Source organism: Protomyctophum parallelum (genome assembly GCF_964188405.1).
Source record: "Protomyctophum parallelum genome assembly, chromosome: 16".
Lineage (NCBI taxonomy): Eukaryota > Metazoa > Chordata > Actinopteri > Myctophiformes > Myctophidae > Protomyctophum > Protomyctophum parallelum.
Genome location: NC_139711.1, coordinates 11939805 through 11963685, shown reverse-complemented (window position 1 = coordinate 11963685; position 23881 = coordinate 11939805). Strand labels below are relative to the sequence as shown.

Genomic DNA, 23881 nt, shown 5'->3' with positions numbered 1-23881 from the left:
ATTAGGTGTTGGGTCCGGAGACATTTGGAGACATCACTGTGCCGTCGGTTAAATATAAATAATAGATCTATACTGTATACAGAGATGCAATGGCAGTTGACAGTATTTTGGTGGATCCCGGACGGTGGCTGCTGCTAGTTCCAGCGGGCCCTCCGGACAGCACTGATGGCGAGAGTAATAACGTGGAAGCTAACCATTTTTCAATCTTGAACATTTTTAATTGATTTCCAAGCTCACAGCGGGACACATTGTGATATGCTGTGGGCTTGCTAATTTAGAAAAATATGATTTTGGTCAGCAAAGAAGTCGAATAACCGGCTCTATTATCAGCAGAATCGGTAAATCGTTCTAGCTCCATTTCTGGTCAGTATTCACAATGAACTGTGGCTTTTTTTTTAGACAAACACACACTCACACACACACACACACACACACACACGTACATACGTACGTATGTACACAGGCAGACGCTTACACGAACACACGATAGCCAATAATGGAAAGCAGTACGCTTGCTGCCCGGTCGTATTAATGACACTTTTATCACAGGGTTTGTACACGCTAATAAGAAAATGTGCATGGAAATGGGGAACGAGAGAGTGACGAGGTGTCAGGGAGTGATGTATGTCTTTCATCGGACACAGAACATTTAGTTTTCATTAAGAGTTAAACACGTACACCATACATTAGCGGGGTTCAGTGGCGGCCGTGCTGCCGCACGTCACTGTGTCTCATTCTGATGAATTAGCCAGTCAGCACTCGGCACACGCGCACACATACACGCACACGCAGGGCTAAAACGCAGAGAAGACCATGGAGAGACAATTTGAGGTTGTGCGGTGTGGTGTGCTGAGGAGATGGGACCCACCCAAATGACTTCTTTATACCCCCGGCTGGTGTTTATGTGATGCAGGCTAAGGTTCTAAGCTGTGCTTGACAAAATATTATTAACCCCAGGCAGTAAAGTGCTGGAGTACTTGATTTTCGCAATACTGTCAAAAGTCTAGTGATGCACCAAATATTCGGTCACAGAAAATATTGGACCGAAAATGGCTAAAGATGCAGTTTTGGCCTATTCAGTTTCGGCCGTACAGGCACGTTGTAGGTTGCTCACCGCCAACACAGTCAGTCTTCTGCGGCTTGGAAATATTTCCAAATATCAAAGATATTGTTAAAATGTTTCAGCAGTCAGTCTGGAATTAATGAATGCAATGGTACAAAAGCTGTTAAAATAAATAAAAAAGAGAGGTATATCATTAATCATTCGGTTATTTGGTTTTCGGCCAACTGTTTTCTATATTTGGTATTCGGTTTCTTCCAAGAATTTCCCTTTCGGTGCATCCCTACGAAAAGTCTAAATTACAAAGTACATTTTCCTTTTAACATCAATGAATTACTGTTGGAAAAGGAATTTTGGAATGCTCCCAAAGATTACAGATTTAAAAAAAAGATTGCTACGGAGCTATTTCATTTTGTGTGTGTGTGTGTGTGTGTGTGTGTGTGTGTGTGTGTGTGTGTGTGTGTGTGTGTGTGTGTGTGTGTGTGTGTGTGTGTGTGTGTGTGTGTGTGTGTGTGTGTGTGTGTGTGTGTGTGTGTGTGTGAGAGGGTGTGTGTGTGTGTGTGTGTGTGTGTGTGTGTGTGTGTTACTGTACAGTATGAAGGGTGTGTGGGGGTTGAAAGGTCATCAGAAGCGTAGCGGTTTCATTATGAGAGCGGTGGAGTCCCAGCCCGGGCCGGTCGCACGGGGAGTGATGAAGCCGGTTGTAAACGGCCGGGCCTGTCAGCCATATTGGATTCAGGGCAGTAAATTAATATTAGCCTCCTTTTAGAATGGGTTTTATTTTGGGATTTACTAGTTTCCCCCGAGAGTCTGTGGTGGTGGAAAGAGGTTTTCTTTCGCACGCCGTCCCTCTCCATAATGCGCTCCAGCTCTCACTCATGGGGCTAATCTGTTTAGGTACAGAAAGCATGCGGCTGGTGAAGGGCAGTGGTGGGACAAAGTACTCACATGTTTTACTTAATTAAAGTATCAATACGGCAAGGTAGAAATACTCTGTTACGAAGTATAGGTCCGGAATTCAAAATGTACTTGAGTAAAAATAAAGAACAAAAGTATTGGCATCAAACTTTTGTACCAAAAATAGAAAGTACTCATTGTGCAGAATGTCCCATTTCAAGTTATCAAATGTATACAAATGTATCGGCTATTTTCAAATGGCCGAAATGCATATAGGGCTGAAGTGGTTAATGCATGATTAAGTAACTAAAGTAACTAAAGTAATGTATTGGAGTAAAAGTACAACTTGGTTCTGAGATGTAGTGTAGTAGAAGTAAAGTATTGACAATTGGAAATACTTAAGTAAAGTAAAAGTACCACACATTTGTACTTGAGTAAATGTACTTTACACCACTGGTCATTATTTGTGTTGAAAACGTACACCTAGCTTTGAGTTTAAATTGTGGCGTTGTACTTTTTTGAAGGACACTTTCTACCGGTGCTGGAAGAACACGTTTTATATATATATTTTCATTTTTAACCTCAGTAAAAAAAAGTTCTCAGAAATACTGTGAGTGAAAGTCCTGTATTCAAAAATGTACTTGACTAAAAAAAAGTACAAAAGTATTGGCATTGGCATCAACATTTTTATACACATTACGCAGAATGTTCTTTCAAAAATAACAGATCTGTAAGTTCACATTAGCACCGCCTTGTGTGCCTGAAAATCTGCTATTCATGAATAGACTAAAGTACAACATGAGCTTTAATGTATTGACAATAGACATGAATGGACTTGAGTAAAATGTACTTGTATCTTCTCTACAGTGTTCTGTTACCTTGGTGGTGCTTCCTGGGGTAAATGGCTCGCTGAGGGAGCAAGGCAATGGCTCATTGTCATTCTGGAAGCAGGGCCGGCTGACGGGGCTGACAGTCAGTCAGTCAGAGCTGCTCCTTCCTTTCCTCTTCCTCTGTCCTGCTTAATGCGGCCCAGAGTTAGAGGCCTGCTTCAAGACCCATAAAACAGCGTCTGAAGTGGCCTAGTCACCCAGACAGCAGATTTATGGAGGCCGCTCCATCACTAGCCGCTGATGTTTAAAGGGCTTTGATAAAGAGCACAGCAGACAATGGGCTTTCTTCAGTGCTTTACCGTCCGACCGTACCCGGCCCGGAAACACACAAGGCCAAATGTGGCTCTTTTCATTGCTACAACAATATCTCATCAACAACAACAACTACTACTCTCCCTCTCCATCTCTTCGCACAACAGAAACTGAATGTTAATTACGTTTATTTTTATTGTATTGATATTTAATGTTTCGTGGTTAGTACGAGTCGAGTCACCACCAGCTGAGCTTACGTCAACGAGGAATCTCAGGAACGCAATGTGTTGACAGCTGGGCGTGACGTATATTAGCAGCGACATTGCCTTCATATGTAGTTTCAAGGCTTTTGCGGCCACATTAATTCCATTTTCTCCAGAAACTGGCTGTATCAAATATGAATAGACATCATTAACGATGCACAGCCACGGCCGGGGTGGTCGGTTTATTTTGCTCAGTCTATAGGCATGCCAAAGTAGTCAGCAATAGGCATATATCAAGGTTCAAGGTTGTATTTATTAGTTTCCCCAGGGGGCAAATGGTTTTACAGCAGATCATAAGGCTTGAAACATATAGACAGACATCAAACCAAACTTTTTGCTGTTGGTCGCGTAGAACAAAAAGAAAAGGAGAGGGGGGGGGGGGAAGTGTAAGGCAGGTTTGGTGGGGGGTTTGTGAGCGGAAAACACAGCCGATAGCGCTCTCTCTCTCTCTCTCTCTCTCTCTCTCTCTCTCTCTCGCAACTAGCTTTCAAAGCCATACGAATCGTTAGGAAAGGTTGGGATACACTTGAAACAAATGGCAGCAATATTTCTATGTTTTGCATTCACTTGGTATATGGAGTCTTTGTACTCTCTCTGTCTCCTTAGTCTTACTTCTCTCCATGCTTTTAACATATTAGGACATGGCTGCTATTCACCCAAGGACACCCAGTCTTAATACAGTGTTCGGTTTTGGTCACAATGTCCTTTCTGAGTCATCCATTATGCTGACACTTCCGTCCGCTCCGCACAATGGAGAGCAGCCATAAAGGCCAACGCACCATGAAGGATTTAACTCTCAACGAGGTTTCTGAAAGCCTACGGGTTGCTTCCTCTCCTCCTCTAAATGAGAGCTCGGGCTGATGCCAGGTTTTTGGTTCTGATGCCAATCCTGAGAGTCCTAGACCGCCGATTCCTGATGTTTTTTTGTTTTTTTTTGCGGCTTACGCCTTTTTTTTTATTGATTTTTGAAGGGACAGACAGTAGGCTGACAGGAAACGGGAGAGAGATGGGGGGATGACATGCAGTAAAGGCCGTGTCGGGTCCGGGAGTCGAACCCGCGGCACACTGCGACTGGATTACCAGTCCGGTGCCCAGACCGTTACGCTACGGCCTGGGCCGATTCCTGATGTTTTTTACCCATATTTTGGCGTGCACATTTTTTGTAATCAATTTGAAAAGATTGATTTGATTACAGACTAAGATTACAGATTAAAGTTTCCATTTCGGAAATGTAACATTTAACTTGAAGTGAACTGAGTTCTCTCTCTCTCTCTCTCCCTCTCCTTCCTCAAGGTTCAGAGCACGCCGCCACAGCCACGCTCCCCGCCGCCTTCTCGGACCTGCTACCTCACTTCCTGGTGGAGCCCGAGGACGAGTACATCGTGAAGAACAAGCCGGTGACGCTGACGTGTCGCTCCACGCCCGCCACACAGATCTACTTCAAGTGCAACGGCGAGTGGGTGCACCAGGACGACCACCTGATCGAACGCACCGTGGACCCCGCCACAGGTACCCACACCCACCCAGTGGTTCACAAATGTTTTCATGTCAAGGACCCCCGAATGGGCTCTATGCACACAGAATAACTCTTCCTACTTCCGGGCCGCTTCCCTGCTTCCTTGACAGGTGTTTCCAATGATACTAATTAAGGCTCTGTTCCATTTAGTGTACAGAGTTTTCAAACTTTTTTGTATTTTAATGACCCCCATAACTCTGAGAGTGTACAAATGGAATCAAATGGGCCCGTAAGGGTCTATTTGATTCCGTTTTTACACTCTCAGAGTTACAGACCTGTATGGGGCCTTTTGCAACCAACTCAAGGACACTTTGAGACCAACTGGTGTAGCTGAGTGTTTCCAGTGAGCCAACATGCTTATTTTGTCTCTCTGTTCCTTCATATTGTTGCACTTTTGTTATGTACTGTTCTGTCTTTTCAATTTTATACCTGTACAGCACTTTGGTCGACCATTGGTCGTGATATGTGCTATATAAATACAGTTTGAGTTGAGTTGAGTTGAATAGCAGCACCCTGACTCCGTTCTGTGACCAGAAAGGAACAGAGCCTTCATTAGTGTCATCGGTGACACCTGTGAAGGAAGTAGGGAAGGGGCCCAAGTTCTTTCCAAAATGGTGCGTGTGCATAGAGCCTACTGGCATGTATTTGGTCCGTGGACTCTCTATCTGAAAAGGTTTTGCCAGGGACCCCATGTTAAAAGAAATATTCAAAATTATTATCCAAATTTGTAATTTTCCAAACATTTCAGAAATAGCATATGTACAAGCACACAGCGTGGCACAAAGTGACGTGCTGTGAGCTGGTCGATCTGCTATTTTGTAGCTTTTTTTTAATAGCCTATAAATGGATTAAAGGAGCAGTTCACCCAATTTTCTCTCAAGTACACACCCAGATTTATTTTGTTTTTGTTTCATTCCTGAGCCAATGACTTGATGACCGGTGGAGTCTGCTACTGAGCAACGTCCTTCAAGCTTTTGACTTTTGCATGGACTTTGCATAACATTGTGCGGAGCTATAATTATTCTTGATAAGACGATTGTGTTCTTTGTTTTGCTGTATGCCATACCCCACACACACACAAACACACACACACCACGTGTCTTTAATACATAAGAGACATTTTTATTCATGTCCTCTATAATGATAGTATTCATTCTATATAAAAAAACGCAAAGGGCAGAGTGCCATGCAAACCTTACAGTATGATGCTTGTTTAACATAAATTCTGTAGATGATGATACATCAAATCTGTTCCGCCGTGTCATAGGGGCATGTACTGTGTACTGTACTCCACTGTACCACAGACAACACATTTCCTTATCAGGGGTCAACACTGTAAACACTGCCGGCAAGACAGAAGCGCACACACAGAACACACACAGCCACACGCACACGCACGCACGCACGCACGCACGCGCGCACAGACACTATAGAGCACTGAAGTCCTGACGTCACTGTCAGTAGAGGGCGTCAGTCCCCAGGTTCGTGTACTTTTTATTTGCATTGTAATCTCCATAGGGGGATTTTAGATCTCTTCATATAAGAACTTTGTTTGAAAAATAAACCGATCACCCCAGCCTTTTCAATCATATGGATATGAAGCATCGACTGAAGGTGGAAATGTACAAATATACCCAAAGAGTAAAAAAATAAGCGTTGGAAATGAGAGACTACCCAGAGACTACATTTCTGGGTAGGCGGGGTGGCTGCAGCTGACCGTCGCACAACAGAAACTGAATGTTAATTACATCAATAAAATTTTTATTGTATTGATATTTAATGTTTCGTGGTTAGTACGAGTCGAGTCACCACCAGCTGAGCTTACGTCAACGAGGAATCTCAGGAACGCAATGTGTTGACAGCTGGGCGTGACGTATATTAGCAGCGACATTGCCTTCATATGTAGTTTCAAGGCTTTTGCGGCCACATTAATTCCATTTTCTCCAGAAACTGGCTGTATCAAATATGAATAGACGATTAACGATGCACAGCCACTCCCCTGACAGAAAGGCCGGGGTGGTCGGTTTATTTTGCTCAGTCTATAGGCATGCCAAAGTAGTCAGCAATAGGCATATATCAAGGTTCAAGGTTGGCTTGAAACATATAGACAGACATCAAACCAAACTTTTTGCTGTTGGTCGCGTAGAACAAAAAGAAAAGGAGAGGGGGGGGTTTGTGAGCGGAGGGGGGGGTTTGTGAGCGGAAAACACAGCCGATAGCTATGGAGATGTCCTTGGTTCCCAGACCGAAAACACCTCAGTAGTCTGTGTGGAGGGGGTGGGGGCGACCGCCTTCTTCAGAAGCCAAGAAGTAATCAAGTAGTAAAATCAGTAAATATATTGATGCTGTTGGGCAGAATGTTGATTTATTAGCCAGTGAATCATTGTGTCACTTATGTATTACCCATAATAATTAATATTTCCCTTAAAAGACAAATCCTGCACCATGCACAACATACATTTCACCCAGATAGAATTTTTGGCTGAATAGTAGATTTTAAATCACATCACATCATATTGCTATGAATGAACAAATATCGTCCATGTATCAATCATATCGTGATGTGTATTGTATCGATGTCAAAATGTATCATTACACCCCTAACACTAAGTGCCTTGGAGAAATGGGAGGTATTTTGGGCCATATATGTCTGACAGTGACGGCGTATAAATTGTCAATCAATGTGTGTCACTATGTCTCCCTTCAACTCGACGTACAGTAGCATGTCGATAACCGGCTGCTAGTTGCCTGGCAACAGGTGGGAGTTAAGAGTTCACTGTGACGGCCTGCTTGAGAGGGCCGTCAAAGGTGTGTGTGTGTGTGTGTGTGTGTGTGTGTGTGTGCGCACTGTGTGTGTGTGTGCACTGTGTGTGTGTGTGTGTGCACAATCAATCACATGAACAAAGTCACTCATAGTCACACATAATGTGCATACACAAGCTTTGAGGAACCGTTGCTACAGTCCTGAGGGGGGTGTGTGTGTGTGTGTGTGTGTGTGTTTGTGTGTGTGTGTGTGTGTGTGTGTGTGTGTGTGTGTGTGTGTGTGTGTGCGCGTGCACGCGCCACATCGGTAACAGTCCTCAGGGCAGCTCTGACATTAAACAGTGACAAGTGTTTGAGAGATCGATGCTGTGCGCCTTGGACCAGCCACACCTCTGAGCGTCCGGCCACCACGTCCTTCAAGCTCTCCACCACGCACATGTGTGTGCGCGCATACAGTCGTACACACACACACACACACACACGGCGGGGCTAGCACATTCATCATCCGAAGCCACAGTGTGAAAAGCACAGCGCTGAGGGGGCGAGCCTCGGGAGCCACTCATGCCTGATTCACACTCGGTTGCGCACTGTGTCGTTCGCCAAAGATAGACGATCTGCAAGCTCACGACACATTGCGGTGCCACACGCTGGGAATTTGCAGATTGACTGCGGTCGGCCTGTTCAAGGAGTTAAACTATGCTCATCAGCCATTATTTCATGTTAGTGTTGAGTTTAGGTAGGGAGTCGACATCTTTGATGGCTTTTGCTAAGGCATTCCACATTTTAGTGGCAGCAAAGTAGAATTCGTTTTTTGAGCCGAATGTTGAGGGAAAGAGGTCAGATAAATGCTGCCTCTAATGGAAGATAACCACATGGTAAATGGCTCATTGTCATTTGAACGTTGACGGAGCGGTGTTGCCTCGGTGATGTTATGTTCTCATAAACTGAGGTTTATGGCGCGTGTCGTGTTCTTTAGCGAACACCACACAGCTATTGACAAAATGCAAATTCATACTTGTGGCGGCAAACGACGAAGGTGGTGTTTTTTGCCCCGTTATTATCTGGTTATGTATATTGTGTGGCACAACGCAGCACATCGAAGGACTGCCTTGGAAAAGACTGAATGAATTTCCCAACCTTTATTTTAAGGAGCTGGCAGATAAAATATCAACAAGGTAAACCTTCAATATAAAAGACAATGAGACAACACACACAAATTTGATCAGGTGTGTGTGTGTGTGTGTGTGTGTGTGTGTGTGTGTGTGTGTGTGTGTGTGTGTGTGTGTGTGTGTGTGTGTGTGTGTGTGTGTGTGTGTGTGTGTGTGTGTGTGTGTGTGTGTGTGTGTGTGTGTGTGTGTGTGTGTGTGTGTGTGTGTGTGTGCAGAAGTCTGCATGTCTATTTACGTCGACATAAGTCTGCACAAAAGAAAATATGAGAATGCGTGCATGTGTGTTCCTCTTCTACAGACAGCTTGTCATTGCTTTTGTTTCCCCAATAAGTTAGCACACTGTAAATTGGAGGTTTGAAGTTGCAGATCGCTGCTGAATACATGATCATCTGGCGAGGCAGGCAATCACGGAATGGAAAACAAGCCGGGGTTTCTGAGCCGAGGGAGGAGATTGTTCCATGATTGAAGCCAACGTGTTCAATATGACACTGTCGGCCCTAACAAGCGGCAAGCCCAGGGCCAACCAGTTGATGGCTGGGGGTGGAGGGCTGTAATCACTGTCCCAGCCTTGACGGTCAAATGCACTCTTCATAGGAGGTATCTGTGGGCCCAGTCTCAAGAAACCATCAAAAGCAATTACTACTATTACAATTCCAATGTGGGGTCTGGGGGGACATTAGCAGACGCTCTTACCCAGAGCGACATCAGAGTAAATGGCATGAACTATTGGCAAACAACAGGGTAAATGCTAAATGGTCGTATAAATAGAGTGGAAAGAGAACATTGTACAGTAGTGCTTCAAAGAAACAAGGCTACCCAGGTAAAAAAAAGCTAAATCAAACCTAGCATCTGTCTTAACAACATACTGTCAAATTCACCGCCATTATCGTCTGTAGACTGAAATCTGTGTTCTCAGGCACTCTTCCGCAGTTCATTTCACGGGACAACCGGAAAATATGTGATCAAAATACAACCAAGCCGGAAAGGTTACAGGATTATAGGATTTCACTATACGCTTTCTGTTCCCATGGGTGTTTTTGGTGAAAACATGCTATATTCAACTGCTAATAACTAAAGAAGGGAACATGGCGGAAACACACTTTTTGTTTTCCTAATGAAAGTAGAGACTCTTCCTTCCTTTGAGATATTTGGTGTTTTCATAGTCATAGAAAAATGTATATCCTGTGGGTCTTTAGTAAGATTAGTAAGAATTCTCAAAAACACTGGCAGTGGCTACAAGACTGTTCTAGAGAAACTCTAGCAGTAAATTAGTTAATAACATACCACCAGTTATTAAAATATAAGCCTCTACCAAATGGTAGAGATGTCACGTTGTGGTAAACGTGCAAGCTAAACTAAAGTAATCCAAAAGATGGAGACTAAATAATTTTACAGTGCAAGAAACAGAACTTGCACTACTTGTACCATAAAGTGACAAACAACCCGTTTGGTAGAGCGTGTTTTCTGAAAACCATTATTTTTATTGTATCAAGTTACATAATCATGTTCAGTAACATCTCTGAGATGATAATATGCCAAATAAATCATCTCACCTTTGAAACTGTGGCAAAACAGAGCCTAGATTAAGTGATTTATCTCTGTCTGACTTCCTCATTGCCACCTGACTTGGTGGCAATGGTGTGTGAAGCCACAGTGGATATCTTTGGCATAACACACCTCAACCGAATGGTAGAAATGGCTCAAACACGAGTTATTTTTCAGCATGGTTTTCAATGAGAAATAGTGACTTAAAATGTGCTCTACCAATTGGTCGATTAAACTGTTGGGGTGTAGGTAACCTGGGGTCCACCTATGCTTTCTATGGCATAGGCAGCTCCCGGCAGGATCTGCCGGGATAATCTAGACACAGCTGCGCGACATGAGACTAATTAATTAGAGCGACAGAGAGAGAGAGAGAGGAGTGTGTGTGCGCGTCAATTTAACAAAGGTGCAGACGATCAGAAATCAGCAGAGAGTGATCGACGTTTGCGCTACTCTATGTCGAACAGACTTTTTTTCTTTCTCCCTGGAAATAAAAATGTCTGGGTTTACGAGGCTAGGGTGTAGGGGACGTCATGCCATGAAATATATTGTGGATACTCTAAATGCCACCAATTTAGATTTATCTATTGTACACTCAACAAACCATTATTATTTTGCTATTTAGTATTTAGCGGTATTGCATGTCATTTTATGCACTACAGTCAAAACTGTAGCTTATGTAGATTATATGATTGATGATTATAATCATATGATTATCTTGTTATCAGATGTTATCCCATAGTGCAGATATGAAATTGTGTTATCAAACCAGCCCAGAGAATGAATGAATCAGTTTCATAGCTTTGTTATATAATAAAATAATAATGTCTGATGTAATACAGTACAGATGCTTCTATTCTAGGTCTATGTTTACGTCGTAAGAGTTTGAGAACACAATAAACGGAGGATATGTACCGTACATATATCCTATAGTACAGCATAAATGATAACGTCGGAGGCCTTTTTCACAGACACAAAGCAATAGCCGAGGACATCGGGTCGTTATGTTTTTATGACATGGGATGCATTTCCGCAGCCTATACTGCTCTGTTTTCACGACACACTATTGAAAAGATGTGAATTTGCCGTATGATTTGCTCCTTCCAATAACTGTGCACAGACAGCAGCGCAGCGCCATGGGATTATACTGTAACAATGTGTGACATATGCCACTTGTGTTTTCTAATGCCAGCCAATGAAACCATGACACACGCTGAGTCACCTGACCGCTGGTGGAAAGTACATTTCTTTAACAGTCTTTTAAGTATTTCCAAACTCCAATACTTTTACTTCTACTCCACTACATCTTGGATCCAGATATTGTGCTTTTACTACGCTACGTTTATTGGAAAACTTTAGTTACTATAATTACTTTGTAGATTTTGATTATTACTACAAAAATACTACATTTACCAAGTCAGCCCTATGTATATATCGGCCATTGCGATGTGACACATTGTGAAATGAATACAAAATACTTTTGTACTTACTCAAGTCAGTTTTGAATTTCTTTCTGCTTTGCTGAATTGATACTTTAACTTAAGTAAAACATTTGAATACTTTTTTCCACCACTGCCTAAGTAACTCAGGTGTGACATCACGCAGTGTGTTCACTATTCTGGAATATATGTCATGTCAAAAAGCATAGAGACCTGTTGACCTCACACTTGACCTTTCACCTCATCAGACAGCTCTATTGGTTGGACGTGATTTAGTGCAGCGGAAGACAAAGGGCTTCTTTGTGTGTGTGTGTGTGTGTGTGTGTGTGTGTGTGTGTACGCACGCACGCACGCACGCACGCACGCACGCACGCACGCCTACTGTACACTTAAATATAGTACAATTTGAGAAGTAGACATTGTGAGGACCGTTTTTCTGCATGGTCCTGGTTAGGTGATTTGTGCCTCTGCAAAAATCATGAATTAACTTTTTTTAAATTTATTTTTAAGGGTACCCCACACATTTCCCATGGGGTGGGGGGGACACAACAAGGATTTCAGGTAATAATAGCCTACAATAACGTGTGTACACATCTGTGAGAACTCAATGGCTAAGTTATAGAATATAAACCAAAACATATATAATAAAATAAATGGCTGCACCCTGCTAAAATCACCTATGGATTGAACTTGGGAGCTCGTAGGTTGATTACACATCTAAGTTGACGAATAATTGTCACACAAATAATTGCGATTGACGATTTAATTGAATTACTGAAATATTAAAGACATTACTGGCATTCTAAAAATATATATAGGAAAATAGCGGTCACTTGTGACACGGTGTAAGCTTGTATAGATCAGCTATTTCTGCTCTTTTATGTATGAACATTTTTCAACATGGACACGATTATGATGATTATGCAAAAATGATCTCAAATAATTGTGATTAGACGATTATGTACTAATTGTGTTCGTACTATTGACATTTGACAAATGGCATTTATAAAATTGCCATCCTACAGTACAATGTTTATGTCCTCACAAGAGTATAGCAAATACCAATGTGTGTGGCTGCGTGCATGCGTGTGTGTTAGGCTAACACACATGCACGCACGCAGCCGCACACTGTTAGCCCTGCTGTGCTGCCCTCCAAGATTATTGACACCCCTCTGTTTTTGTCTGCGTTGGACGCTTTCCCACTCCACCCCACCCCCCCCCGGTCATCTCCTCTTGAACACTGGAGGGAGGGGGGGGACTTGCAATTTGTCCTTCCTCTCCTGGTGTCAATGTCCAGTATCGATCCATTCCAGACAGTCTATTGGTTCTCATTACTTGTCTCCAGTAACTTATCTTCTCCATTGTACCTAGCCCCCCCCCCCCACCCTGCTGGAAGTAGAAGTACAGTACTCTGATTGTTATATTTTCTGAAGTAGCGATACAACAATGTGGAAATACTCTTTTTATATTTACTGTAGCCAGTGGTGGAAAAAGTACTCACATTTTGTTTTTGTTTTTACTTCATTAAAAGTACCAATATTGCAATGTAGAAATACTGGAATTCACTTGAGTAAAAGTACAAAGGTATAGTGCGCCGAAGTCCTGACGTCACTCACTCATCCCCTGGTTCTTCTGCCTGGTTCACGGAAGTCATTTCTCTATGGAGAATATCTGTAGGGTTTACCTGGGGTAAGTCGCAGGGGGGGTTTATACCCTCGCGCACGGGAGCGCGCTGCGTCATCACGTACATGGCCCGAGGTCTTAAGGTGACAGGCCACGGGGATGTAACATGGAACAATTGGGATGTTCTCACATGCGTATCTATCGCAAATGTTATATATATATATATATATACCGGTATATAAAACCTACAGTTTTTTCTGTCGATTAGCGAGCATTAGCGAGGACCAATTAACACGAATACAAGCTTGAAGACGGGTTACGTGCTCCTTCAGGTGCAGTACTTGAGTAAATGTACTTGGCTACCTTTCTCTAGCAGTGCATATATAGGGCTGTGTGACAGGCCTCTAATAAAGACATATCCCATGGTAACAGATCGATGCTGACAGTGTGTTTGCATAGATTAGGACACTCCACCACTCCATGATTTCTCATCAGACAGAATGAATGAGACTCAGACCACATTGGAGAGAACAGGGCGACCGTGCTCCTCTCGGACCCCAGCGAACTGATTTGATTGTGTTTGCGTTCCATCTAGCACCGGCTGTCCCTGCTGATGGAAACGATTATTCGTTTCCCCCCCCCCCCCCCCCCCCGTGCACACACACACACACACACACACACAGATTCCATCGTAGTTGGGCAGATACCTTGTATCTCCATATTTCAACTTTTAGTTTTTGAGGGGTGCTAGCCCCCCGCCCTCCTATATTCAGCTATAGTGTAGATTTTTGTCCTAACACAAACATTAAATGCCATTGACAATGAATGGAGAATTTACGTCATATGTGTGTGCAAAGGATGATAATGTACGATGTTGATAAAAAAAGCAGTTAATTAAGTCCTTGGCAGACATTGCGATAAGAGCGCCCCTAACTTCACGTGGGTGTGATTTTCTTTGTCTACTTGTTGCTATGTTTTTTCTTATGTCTTATGTCTGTAACCTGAGTCCAATTCTACAAATCTTCTAAAACCCAATTGTATTCTGAATAAAATCACACACGTGTGAAGTGAGAGGCGCTCTTCTTCTTCGTTCTTAAAAAAAAATACCAATTTAAAAAAAGGAATGGTTCTGGACTTACAAGGTTTCCACCCAACAGAAAGGACTTCCTATTTCAATAAAAGGTCAGACCCGCCCCATACATACGAGATGGACCAAAGATTAGATTTCCTTTACGTCAGGGTGATTGAACTGATTGTTGACAATGACAACATGGAGAGCACAGGGGAATATAATCAGGTGTGACATGTCATCATATCCTACACAGGTGGCTTTCATACAGTAATGGAAGACGTAGTACCTTAGCAAAAATATTTTGTTAGAAGTAAAAGTACTGCATTCAAAATCCTGACTAAGTCAAAGATACAGTAAATTACATTTACTGTATCTCATGTTATTGGATTATAATTATTGATCAGTAACCACTTAAGCCCTATTTTATACTTAGAGTAATCCAAAAATAGTGAGCTTACACTGTCGCAGTGTGATGCGTTGTGACTCGTGAGCTTGTAGATCCAGTGTTTTCGGAAATGTTTTACGTCTTTTATTGTAAATATATAAAGATGGAGTGCCGTAATTTGTTACACCCTAAAACATGATCATCAGGTCTTATTGTTATATAAGGAGGTATAATTTTTTCAAAATAGAGTACAGTATTTGTTAAAATGTTGTTTTTTATGTGGGCACGCCCACCAGTTCCACAGCTGTAGTTGATGTTATGATAAAGGGGGAGGGGTTAGGGGAGGGGCTGGTAGTGTGATGTCACTATATTGCTGTTTATTTCATTGGCCCGTTTGACTGTCAAGGGTTCCAGCCTCCAGGAAGAAACCCTAAATACAAAGTTAATACACCATTGCACATAAAAATGACTCCAGGGTGTCTAATGAAGTACTGTCACCTCATAGACACATGAAAAACTGGAAAAATACAAACATTGTGGCACTCCCTCTTTAATCAAAATCTGCAACATAACTTGTAACTAAAGTTGTCAAATTGGCTGGACTAAAAAGTACAATTATTTGACTCTCGAGGTGTAGTGAAGTAAAAAAGAAAAGAATGACAGTTGGTCATAGTAGAAAAGTAGAAATACTCAACTGCATCTTGAAATTGTGCTTTCCAGCTGGTGCAGTACTTGAATACATGTACTTAGTTGCTTTCTGCCACTGGTTTTATATGAAACTGTGTGAAGTGGCCACCTCCAGTGTCCTATAGAGGATATTAATAGACTGTTTGATATTCTCTTTAATAACTGGGCTTTATCACTCGTGACCTCTATAAGAGAAATAAAATGACCCCCACGGTGCGACCCCAGGGTTTATCAGCACCCAACTCCTGTCCCTCAATCCTTTGAAGTCTAAATACCACACATTACGTAGACAGTAAAACCTTTTAAGACCATCTCTCATTTTTCAGACCGGAACTAATAAGAGCGGGCCGCTAACCCTTGCATTCCGCCAGGCGCACTGGCCAGGTTTTCATTCCTATAAATTATGTATTTTCTGATCGACGAGAGTCGTGGTTCTTTTATGTGATGTCATAATTCATATCCGATCTAAAGCGGGGGAGATAAGCCGAGGCTTAGTGGGAATCTCTAACCTTTGTCTTAATACCGCCGTCATCCCTGGTATTATAGGAGCCAATCAACATCCATCTCTCTCATCCGTGGTATAATGCCCGGCCAATCAACATTAATCTCTCATCCATTATAGGAAGCCAATCAACATTCATCTCTGTCTCTCTCTTGCTCTATTTTCTCTCGCTTTTGTCTTTCCTAACTTTTCTTTTTTCACTGATTCTTCTGCGGTGGTAGACTGTAGTGGTGCATACTACACTGCAATCATTTGAATTACTTTGTAGATTTTGATTATTACAAAACACATTAAGCAATTTTACCCCTTTGTCTTTTCGAAACTAGCCACACGATTGGTGTTGCTACTTTTACTGAAATAAAAGTATTAGTAGTATTAGTACAGTACAACGCCTGTGAAATCCCTATTCTTACTCCATCTTTAGGTGATAAGGTGACCACCGAATACTACAACATGACGTCATAACGCGGAGATATGCGACTCGCCACTCACCCCAACTCATCTCTCTGTTTTTATCCACCGTTTTAGATAATTCACAGTAATGTGGGGAGAAAGTTTTTCTTTTTGGTTGTTGAGTTGTGCTTATGATTGTGTTTATTTCTGGAAATTTTATTAACAAGAGATCTATAACTGCAATGTTTTATATAATTGAAAAAAATGTCAATAAATATATATATTAAAAAAACCCAGTAACCACCGTTTTGGTGGTCACCTTATCACCTAAAACTGGAGTATGAATAGGCCTTAAATCTTCTCAGCCTATGAGCGGATCTCTCCATATGAATACGTTTGTGGTGTGGTGGTCATTGGGTGATGTACATGTAACCAGCCAGGGGGAGGGGGGGGGGGGTCAACCCGGGACGGGGGTTAAGAGTTTGGTAACGACGGTGGTACAGCTCAACAGTGATTAAACCTGATCTTTAACAGGATATCGGAGAACAATCCAGCCACAATTTAAGCAAAAGCCGATAGGCCCGCGAGCTGGAGCCCTAATGAACAGCGGGAAATAGGAGAGGCTGGGGGAGGGAGGGGGACAATAATAGACTGTCGGGTGGGAACCATGTATGTCCAAAAAGAAGAAGAAAAACTGTTACTGTACTTTTCAGAAAATTAAAATTAAAAACTGTATTCCAGTGGATCCACTGTATAGTTATTATTTTGTCACAAGCTCTTAATACTTTCATTGGTTAATATGTTCCATATATTGTTTAACCCATTAAAACTAATATTAAACATGAAACCATCTGTGTCATTTCAGAATTTATCGTTGGCTTACTTACAATAACAACTTACAACTTACAATAATAGCAGATGTACCGCGTTACGAACTGAAAGATTTTGAAACATCTTGGAACATGTACTGATTTCGAAAGCATTTGTAGAATAGGCCCCATGGTCTTAATGGGTTAAATGGCAGATCTACAAGCTACATCACAAGCTTGTAGATGGGTGCTACCTTTTTGTGACACTGTGTAGTTTTTATCCCACGATTTTGTAACCCATTTTTCACCCCTGTATCAATGATCTAATGTGGTCCTGGGCTCTACACACCCTCCGCCAACCTAGTCCTCATATATGGGGGACATGGGGAAGTAGGGTATTTCTAATGTCTTTATTTTAAGTATCAATATGGACATAGGAGGTTTCCACCATGTGGACAGCGACCCTATAGCCATAAATGAACAGAGTAGCCTTGAACCAGGTCCTGCTAGGCATCGATCAATAGCAGAGGCTTAATTGATAATGCGTTATTAGCTGCATTCCCCGTAATGGGACTTGGATTTCATCCTGTTCTGGATTATGGGATGCAGGGTGGGGGATGGACTGCGCTGGGGGAGGGATTTGGCGACAATGCAATAATGCATCAAAAAGAACAAAACAAATGGCAAGGTCAATTGTTCCTGTGACATATCTGCCTACACCTTCCATTATCCTGGCCCGCGGTCATTCAGCCTGGCCCACTCTGTCTGTCCATGCAAGCACCAGGGTGTGTGAGTGTGTGTGTGCGTGCCTGCGTGGGCAGCGTTTGGCTGTTTGTAAATATCTTTAAGTATACCATTGGCTGCTAGTGATCTTTTTCCAATATGTATTGTATTGTAGGTCTTATTGATGATTTGAGTACAATGGAGCATAAAGGAAACGAGCCCCTGGAAAGGTTTGTGTTTGCATAACCTTTGACTGTACTGCCTGTACTGTCAGTAAAGTATTCATTCAATCAATATTTAATAAATTAAACTGCTTTGGCCTAACCCGTTTCAGATCACAGCAGCACACAACAAGTTAATTGAACTAAGTGATATAACCTATTCTAAGACAAATATTGATGATTGATTTAAATAAATAAAAACATCGTAACATCGGCGTCGTAATGATTTGTAGATCGGCTACCGAAAATAGCCGAGCTCATGTGCACGTCGTAGGCACGTTGCACCCTGATGAAGGCCCTTGAGACCAAACACGTTGGTCAAATGGTGTGTCAAGCAAGCCATGGCAAAATGGTTCTTCTTATGTTCACCTGTTTTTCACACTTACTACTACAATTGAAGGACCTTAAATGTGTTATATATATACATATATATGTTATAGACATATTTCATCATCACAGTTTAGTTTTCATCAGTGGAAAAAAAGGCAGTCAACAGAAATTTCTCGTCGAAACTAATAAATTAATCGACGAAATGAACACTGCCCTCAACACAACCATGTGACCTATAAATAAACAGAGAAGGGACGTCATTGGTGTTTAATTGAAGCCTATAATTATGTTTACCGTGTCCTTGTATGACCGCAAGAGTTGTCTGCTTTACATGGCTTCATCAGAGACCTGTGTGTGTGTGTGTGTGTGTGTGTGTGTGTGTGTGTGTGTGTGTGTGTGTGTGTGTGTGTGTGTGTGTGTGTGTGTGTGTGTGTGTGTGTGTGTGTGTGTGTGTGTGTGTGTGTGTGTGTGTGTGTGTGTGTGTGTGTGTGTGTGTGTGTGTGTGTGTGTGCGCGTGCGTGCGTGCGGCAGACTTCTAAACATCACAATGACTTGTATTGATCAAGCAGATATATATAATATATACTGTAGTGTAGACAGAGAACATCGGTGTTGTGTAACCTGTTCTCTTTTTTCTTCTTTTTGCACTTTTATTTGAATATAGAGTGTGCGGCCATTTCCCCTAGCTGGCCATGACATGCAGGAATAATGAATTACTGAATTAACTGCAATTAGCAGGACAAAAGAGAAAATGTATAATTACCATTCTTCAACATGGCTTGGCATTCTAATCTCCCACACGCTGTGAGCTTTGTCTTCCCAGCAAAACATCCAGTATCTCAACACTGGCCCCATACTGGCTCTATCTAAAGTAATTACAGGTTTGTCACTCTTACAAAAGCCGCAGTCTCACCGAAAGTTGGATTCTATTCAGTAGTTGTTGTTTTTTTAAGCAGGCCTTCTTTCACATTCATTGAATTTATGTATTTCTTCGCCTTGTGGTAAATCCCTGCCGAGACAGAGATATTATCAATACAATACTCGTCTGTAGACTTGTTGTTTGTTTGCGTATGTGTAGGTGTGTGCATGGATGTCTGGGCGCTCCGAGGTACCTGCATTTCCATTGGCTCTGATGACCAGCTGTTCTCTGCTATTACAGCCTTATGGAATATACATGACAGCTGTAGTGGTATGGAGGGGTTCATGTGGTCCAGGCATGTGCTCTCTTTATGAAGTGTACACAGTCGCTCTGCAGCATGGTAGTATTTGTGGCATCACAGTAGTATTTGTGGCAGTGTACACATTAATATAGCCTACTAGTCCTCACCAGTCTGTACAACCATGTGGCACTGACCTGAGTCATACAGTACATGTAGGCTACAGTACATGGATGTGTCACAACAGGACATGACACATTGCCTAGGCATGGTATGAATTTGTAGTAAGTAGCCTACTTATTTTTATTACGATTTTTAACAATTATTTCTCCAAATGTTGCCATTATGCCAGTTCATTCCTCCCCCTCCTTGCCACAGCTGTAGTAGCCTACTCTACTGACTCACCCGCCAGTGAGGAGCCCCCGCTGGGAGGACGTAGAGCCTCCGTCCTACAAAACTCACCCAATTATGGTCGCTCAGTCCAGTGTTCAGCTTCCCCCAGCTGATGGCTGCTAGAAGGTTTTGATGAGCACTCGGGGACAGCAATTACGGGTCTAGCTCATAAGTGTCTTGCTCATGGACACCTGTCACCTTGTCACATAGCCGGTGACTGCCTGGGCCTCTCTACCTAATCAGCCACAGCAGTGGATTCAAACCACCTGTGGTGGTGGTGGTGCAAACGTTATTCAGAAAACATCTTAAGAAAGTTAGTTACCAGGTGCTGTACAATAAAAACAATGTTTAACTCCTTGAATGAGAGAACGAGATAAACGTACCTTTGCACAGGTAGCCATGCCCGAGAGAACGATATTTGATATATTGTGGTTTATCCAGGAAATATATATAATTAGCATTTTGTAGCATTTTTAGCTAACGACCGCTAGCGTCCACATAAAAACGTCCAAAATCCCTGCGTGCACGCACGCATGCTGTCTTTTGCATTATGGCTCAAAACGAGATGAAATAGGCATGATCGGCGCGTAATAAATCATTATTCCTGCTGATGAAAACAGTGATCGAAGCACTAGCAGGCCTTTTTATTTTACTTATATCATTTATTTAATTGGCAATCTAGACTGGATTATTCACTCTCTTCTCATATATAGGCATAGAACTTAGAAGATATTCCCAGCAATGTCTGATATTGGCAATTTAATTTAAAAAAGACGATATTTACATATATATATATTTATCAGACATGACAGACAGACTCAGTCAAGGTTTAGATTAAAGTTGAATGCAATGATGCAAGATGGAAAGCAATACCTTTGCATGCAAAAAAAACATCAAGTTAGCTTGTAGAGAGAGAGAGAGAGAGAGAGAGATCCACTGAGGTGGGTGATTAAAGAGATTGACAATCTCTCTTACAATCCTAAACCCGAGCTCAGGGCTGGATTGCTGTTTAGCAACAATGCTGCACACTTCGGCTGCCACGATCACACACCACGGCGCACGGCCAGCCTCCCGGGACCTCGCGAAAATACTCCCTCCGTTCCCGCACCAATGTGCGCAAAATACCAAAAATGTAATACATTTACCCCAAAACACACACCTAGCCCCGGCATAGCCCCCGCACTGCATGTTGGGAGCGACACAGCTTAATGTCACCGATTGCTGTGCAACATCCCCCTCACGTTATCACCACCCAATTCGACTACACCACACACACTAACCTACACAATTCTCCACACGCAACACAGCTAGCCCTTATTGGCTAGCCCGCTCACATGCCTCACCCCGTGACGGCAGAACACAGCAATGCACAGCCACACACACCCTACATCTCATCGCCACAACCTTAGAGTGCACACAACACGCATAGTCGGATGCCAAGTTCTTCCAAGCATTATTTCCCAGTCCCACCACGGACTCATAGTAACTTTGCATCAGTGTCACTTAAGGATGTGACGGTTTCCGGTTCAACCGGAACGATCCGGTTTCATCTAGTAAACCGGATTAATTTATTTAAACCGACCGAACCGTATTTTTATGTTTGCCGACGGAAGCGGTCGCAACGCTCGCCGCGGTGCTCAGGCTCACTGCTGGCTGCCTGTTGTAGCCTGCAGAGCGGCCAGCAGCCCAGCACACACACACACCAGGTGTCAGGTTTCAAGTGAATGGGGGCAGGGGGGTGGAGCTGGGTGGACCACACAGTGTTGTTTGTTTACAATAAAGTTTCAATAGTCACTGTACAATAATTTAAAACAGTTGTCATATTGCACACAATCAATTTGGTCATAGCAGCCGCCTGTAGAAACCCCTCATCTCCCGAAGCAGCAGCCCACAGTTCCCGCACCATGAGACCGCACAGCGAGAATGCTATAGCATTGCAAGAAGCTAAGGCTTAGCTGCTAAGCTAACACAACACCAGCCATGGTGGTGGTGATGTTAGCTAACTTAGCTAATAGCTTAGCGTAGCTTGCTGCTGCTTGGCAGTTCCTTCATCTCTGCCTGTAATTTCTTATTTTGTTACCCCGACACCGGCGCTGCAAAAACAGACAGATCTACAAGCTCTACAATCTCAACTCTTAAACTCCTGCTAGTCCCACTCCGCTTAACTCCAGGCTGCATGAACAGTGCTCGAGTGCCCAGTTTTCTGCCCCCTCAATGTCGCAAATCTGGGAGTCTTCAATGGCTCTTCTGCACAGCGCAGCAGTAGCTTTGCGTTATTCAAAACTAAACAGACAGCGAGACGAGCATGTCGACCGTAGCAATGAATGGAGAGACTTATTTGGAATGATTACATCCATTATTGGCCTGGAGAAAGTTACAGCCGCGCTGCCTCCTCCTCCTCCTCCTCCTCCTCCCTGGCACATTATTAGCCATGTGCTATATGACGTTTTGTTTACCCTGCGACAGGGGCGAGGGGTTTCTCGTCAGCGAAAAGTCAAGCGGCCAGTGGCTTTAAACAGTAGGTACAGTTGCTCACATTTGGACTGGACACTGGACACGACAGCGATATGTTTTGGACTCTCATGGACCCTATATAGCTGGCCTGGTGCAGATGCATCACGATGCGTTGCCGTTAATTGTTTAATACAAATACAATGCTTAAATAATTGATCCCAAGTAGGCAAGAAAACACTATGGCTTGTTTCCATTTGTGTGAGCATTGAGAAATAAAGACAAATGTGTTAAATCTGTCACTTTGTTACATTATGGTTAAATTATGGTCTTTACACCGCTATGGAAATAAACGAAAATGACTCAAGTGCGCCCTCCAGTGGCCAAAGTCGGTTTTACCGTTTCGGTCGGTTTTTTATTCAATATCGACCCGGTTTTGTAATTTTCAAACCGTCACATCCTTAGTGTCACTGCAGACACATGGGTTCACACTGTGGAGGATTTTTGTATCGCATTGCGCGAGTGGACGTAACTGGTGAGGGGGACTTGAACTGACGAGAGAGTGTGTGTGTGTGTGTGTGTGTGTGTGTGTGTGTGTGTGTGTGTGTGTGTGTGTGTGTGTGTGTGTGTGTGTGTGTGGTGCGTGCGTGCGTGCGTGCGGTACACATACTATTTACCCAGGGTGTCCCATATGGAAAAGAAAAGTAGAAGAAACATATATGTTGTCCTGTTGCCTCCAATAGTAAGTATTTAATTTTTTTATGTATGTCATTTACATGTATGTCATGTAAATTACATACTAGATTTTATATGTGAACTCTTGAAAGTGGCCCCTTTCATACAATCCTCATATAAGACAATAAAGTGAATCATGTATGAATCAAGTAAACAACATGTATGTGATATATGAGGTAAGTACATGGCAAACTGTATTTTCCTTACATGTTCCATACAATGTCTGTAGTTTTAAATTATATGAGATATATCCTTTCCATATATAAAATGTATATGTAATTGCGAATGCCAGTGAGCACTAACTATGAGACCCTGCAGATCGTGTCTGTCTGTGTGTCTGTGTGTCTGTCTGTCCCGCTGTGACACCACCTGCCCGCCACCAGAGGGCGCAGCTGTAGCACACACACACACACACACACACACACACACACACACACACACACACACACACACACACACACACACACACACAAACAACCACACACAGTAGAAAACTTAAAGAAATTACTAACTAAAAAGGAAAAAAAAAGTACGTAATTTAATCAATCTAATTGTTGTTATTGGAATTTACGAGCTGCGTTCGCTTCCCGCGTTTGCGCGTCTTACTTG

General features: G+C 42.7%; 1 protein-coding gene across 2 annotated transcripts in view; it reads left to right on the top strand.

The window, feature by feature from the left end:
- unc5a (unc-5 netrin receptor A) overlaps positions 1 to 23881 on the top strand; it is a 278720-nt gene that overhangs the window by 109443 nt on the left and 145396 nt on the right. For both annotated transcript variants that reach the window (XM_083785438.1, XM_083785437.1), the window contains exon 2: positions 4656 to 4871. In XM_083785438.1, the coding sequence (XP_083641564.1) occupies positions 4656 to 4871 (216 nt within the window). The remainder of the gene's footprint in view (positions 1 to 4655; positions 4872 to 23881) is intronic.